At 47.3% G+C, this 4,257-nt stretch overlaps 1 protein-coding gene across 1 annotated transcript; it reads left to right on the forward strand.

Moving 5' to 3' along the window:
• Positions 1 to 228: 228 nt before the first annotated feature.
• Positions 229 to 3,335, forward strand: b3gnt7l (UDP-GlcNAc:betaGal beta-1,3-N-acetylglucosaminyltransferase 7, like). The gene has a single exon (XM_034171923.1). It carries the CDS (start codon positions 539 to 541, stop codon positions 1,763 to 1,765), a length of 1,227 nt encoding a protein of 408 aa, XP_034027814.1. The 5' UTR covers positions 229 to 538; the 3' UTR covers positions 1,766 to 3,335.
• The last annotated feature ends 922 nt before the right edge of the window (positions 3,336 to 4,257 follow it).

Genomic DNA, 4,257 nt, shown 5'->3' on the forward strand with positions numbered 1-4,257 from the left:
CTCACTCTGCAGAGAAAAAAATTAAGCAGTCAGTCATAATCCTCTAAGCTCCAAAAAGAGTGTTTACTGGAGGAATTATACTAAAAGTATGTGACGCGGGGCTTGGTGACATGCAAACGAGGAGAACATTGCAGAGCTTTGTTTCAGGTGCGCTCCTGTCCGGGTACTGAGACGGGAGAACCTGCTGGTCCCAGATCAGTGAGGGGGAGGAGACATGTGTGCCGGGGGGGGGGGGTCCATCAGAGAGTCCGCCGCAGGTTTCCAGTCAGTGCGTCACATTCCAGCTTTGGAGAGGTGCGGAACAACATGCGCCACCTTCCAGCACGCCAGGAGCCCTGTGACTGACTACCGGCATGGCAAACAGGGGCCCCGGGGCCACTTTAAGACCAGCGCTCCCACGCAGCCAGGGACACATTCTTGGGTGTCCACACGAGGACAGGCGGCGGTGGTGGACTCGACCGGGTGGCAGAGGTTTGAAACATGTTCCGACGAAATGCGCAGCAGCGTGTGAAAGTTTGCGGACGCCGCAGTAAGAGGCATGGATCACTTTTTCCGGAGAAAGCGGGTCGGGCTGCTGAAACCGCTGCTGAGCGCGTCTCTGGTCTTCGCCTCCTTTCTCATGATCCATAAGCTGAAGGTGTCGGAAAAGGACGCGGCGGGACTGAAAAATGTGAGAGACGCCCGATGGTGCGGGTCAGGCTGTTTTTCCTTCAAGAAGGGCGCTGTGAAACTTGCCGAGGACCCTCTGCCTGTCGGGGCGCACTCGGATGCGCAGCGCGTCTCCAACGTGACTGCGGCTGTCTGGGACGCGCAGGTCCTCACCTGCAGCGAGGACGCCACGGTCAGGACTAAGGACTGGTTCCGGCGCTTGGACTCGAGATTTCACCAGTTTGTGCTGCACCGACACTGCAGGTACTTCCCGATGCTGATCAACCACCCAGAGAAGTGCGCGGACGGAGAAGTGCACCTCCTGATGGTGGTCAAGTCCGTCATCGAGCAGCACGACCGGCGCGAGGCCGTGCGTAAAACCTGGGGCAGGAAGCGCACGGTAGACGGGAAGAAAATCAGATCTTTATTCCTCCTGGGGAGTCCCAATACTGGCAAAGACACCAAGAACCTCCAGAAACTAATTGAGTACGAGGACCGGATCTACGGGGACATCCTGCAGTGGGACTTCATGGACACCTTCTTCAACCTGACACTGAAGGAGGTCAACTTTCTCAAGTGGTTTGACATCTACTGTTCCAGCATTCAGTTCATATTCAAAGGAGATGATGACGTGTTTGTCAACACACACAACCTGCTGGATCTCATTGGCTTCAAAGTGGAGGAGAACAAAGTAGACAACTTGTTTGTTGGTGACACAATCACCAAGGCCATCCCCATCCGAAACCGACAGAGTAAATACTACATCCCAAAGGAGCTGTATAATAAGCCATACCCCCCCTACGTGGGAGGTGGGGGGTTTCTCATGTCTGCCCATTTGGCCAGGAGGCTCTTTGTGGTGTCTGAGGACCTGCAGTTGTACCCCATTGATGATGTGTTTTTGGGGATGTGTCTGCAGAAGCTTCAGTTGAGCCCAGAGATGCACCCGGGCTTCAAGACCTTTGGCATCACCAGACGGCGAATGAGCCCAATGAACAGTGAGCCCTGCTTCTATAAAAACCTCATTGTGGTGCACAAACTGAATGCACAGGAGCTGCTCAAAATGTGGAGGTTGGTCCAGGATAACCCCCTGGTTTGTGCACAAAAGACCTTTGTCTGATTGCCAAAACCAAATCAACAGACTCACTGCATCATGCTTAACTGATGTTCAGTCTGCCTAGAACACATAGTTGACCCCCACCAGGAGGTTCCAGGTTTATGCTTTACTTGGTTTGTTGGTGTATCAATGGACTGATTTTCTTCTAACTTTCCTGCAGGGATGCAGAGTGGCAGATATGTATAAAATTTTGTGTGTGTATGTTCAAAGTTTGGTGCTTCTCACATATGTGCCTCGCTATTGGTTCTGTACTGGAACAGAAACTGCTTTTTCTTTGTCCACATCTGGATAAAGAAGTAGATGTTTTAGGATTTGACAGGTGCGCACTCTACTGAGTGCCATTCTAGTCTTTAACGTGTCCTGAATGTTCTTTAAACAGTTTTAAGTGAATGGGGAAAAATGGTATCATCAAGCCAGTAATTAAATAAACAAGAAGGACACTCATTAGAGGATTTAACTCCAGTGATTTAAAAAAAAAAAAAAAAAAGCAAATTCTTCTGTCCCTCCACTCTGCCCCGATTTGGTGAAGTACTCCAGAATGTGGGGGTTGTTTTCCAGGTTAGACATTCCAGGTGCATCTGCATGTTGATTTGACACAAGTTTTACACCGGATGGCCTTTTTAACTCACATTACATGGAGAATGGACAGGGCCTAAAACTTAAAAACAAAACCCAATACAATAAAGGGTTGTTAAATAGACCATAATCCACCCATGCATTTTCTGTACCTGCTTATACCAATTAAGGGTCATGGAGCTGGAACCAATCCCCTCAGTCACAGGGCGTGAGGCAAGTAGACCATAGTGATAAATAATTAAAATGTGTAACAACTGTGTTCTTCTCTCGTGTTTAAGAAAATAACATATTGAATCCATTTTTTGGCCCAACATTTTCACCAAATTTTATAAAACATGTTCATTAGTTGTTTTTGTTGTTTTTATAACTTAAAATGTCCTGGCTCAGCACAGTCAAGCTCTTTATTGCCTTTTGTGAAAATCCATTGCATGTATGTGTTCTATTGTCTCACATTTAAAAAGGAAAACAAAAACTTTTATCGGTTTTCTGACAGTGCTTTTTTTGTTGAAGTTGAAAAACCATCCACGCTGCAAACCGCACATAACCTCTATGGTGGAGCTGTATTTTCTAGCAGGCTGCATAGGAAACCAGATCCTTCTGATAACATTTCCTGTTTGTCATGCCCTAAACATGTGAGAGTCTACTGCAAAAAAAAAGAAGCAGTGAAGTGATTAGACAGGCTTTGATTCCAAGTCTGGTTTGCGCTGCACCTCCAGGACACTGAGCTCCTGTAATGCTGCTGCCATCATTTTTATATTTTGAAAACCACTCGTGCACAGCTGCACTGTGCACCCATGGAAAGGTCCTGGGGTCATGTTGTAGACATTCTGCCAGTATTCATGCCACCTTTTTTTGTAACAAGAACCCCAAGTTCCACAGGATGCCCATCTGTGTGCTGACACACAGGTGTGTAGGTAGACACTTTGAGTGCTTCATCCTGGAGAACTTCAGAAAGATGTAATTTATGGCTTTTTGAATGTCAGTGAGACTGTCAACGTCAAATACAGGTTTTAAAAAACATGTTTCAAAGTTGAAATATTTTATTTCATGTTTTATTTCAAGTGTGATTTGCAAAGGCAAACCAAAGAAACAAAAGGGCTACAAAAATGTAGATATCTTTTTGTATAATATTGTAAATAAAGGTCTTTCACCTTTGCAACTAGTGAGTGAATGTCATAATGTGATATTTGATGAGGGGAAGCAGCTTCGGCTAGTGAGGTATTGATAAAGATTTGGACAGCAGTGCATCCTGGGATCTGTTTTTACAGTCAACATTTCTTTCTTTTTTCTTTGTAACATCCATCCATCCATCCATCTCCTACCGCTTAGTCCAATTAAGGGTCACGGGGGGCTGGAGCCTATCCCAGCAGTCATAGGGCGTGAGGCGGGGTACACCCAGGACAGGACGCCAGTCCACCGCAGGGCCACAAACAGACAAACAAACACAGACACACCCACACGCACACCTAAGGACAATTTAAAGATTCCAATCCACCTAACCCGCATGTCTTTGGAGGGGGTGCAGATGGAGAGGTACTGTACAGGAGAGCGCTGCTGGATGGATTGAGCAGTTTGGGACAGTGTAGGTGTGTGGGGGGATGGGGGTGTCAGGGGGGTGGTAGGAGTTGAGCTAAACCTATTAAGAAACAGGTTGAACTGGTTTGCCCTATCCAGGCTCCCCGGAGACTGCCTGTCTCTCCCCTTCATCCCCGTGATGTGCTTTATTCCCGTCCACAGCTCACACTGTTCTGCTGGAGTTTAAACTCCAGCTTCCTCCTGTAATTGTCCTTGCATGACCTCAGAGTCTCTCTGAGTTCACGCTGCACTCCCCTCTGCTCTTCTCTGTCTCCCGACGTGAACGCCATCTTCTATTTATTTAGAAGGGCCTTCAGGTCACTTGTAATCCAGGGCTTATTGTT

The sequence above is a fragment of the Thalassophryne amazonica genome, chromosome 6 (assembly GCF_902500255.1).
Source record: "Thalassophryne amazonica chromosome 6, fThaAma1.1, whole genome shotgun sequence".
NCBI classification, from domain to species: Eukaryota; Metazoa; Chordata; class Actinopteri; order Batrachoidiformes; family Batrachoididae; genus Thalassophryne; species Thalassophryne amazonica.

Coding starts and splice junctions, on each gene's coding strand:
- b3gnt7l (XM_034171923.1), top strand. CDS start 539: ATGGATCACTTTTTCCGGAGAAAGCGGGTCGGGCTGCTGAAACCGCTG.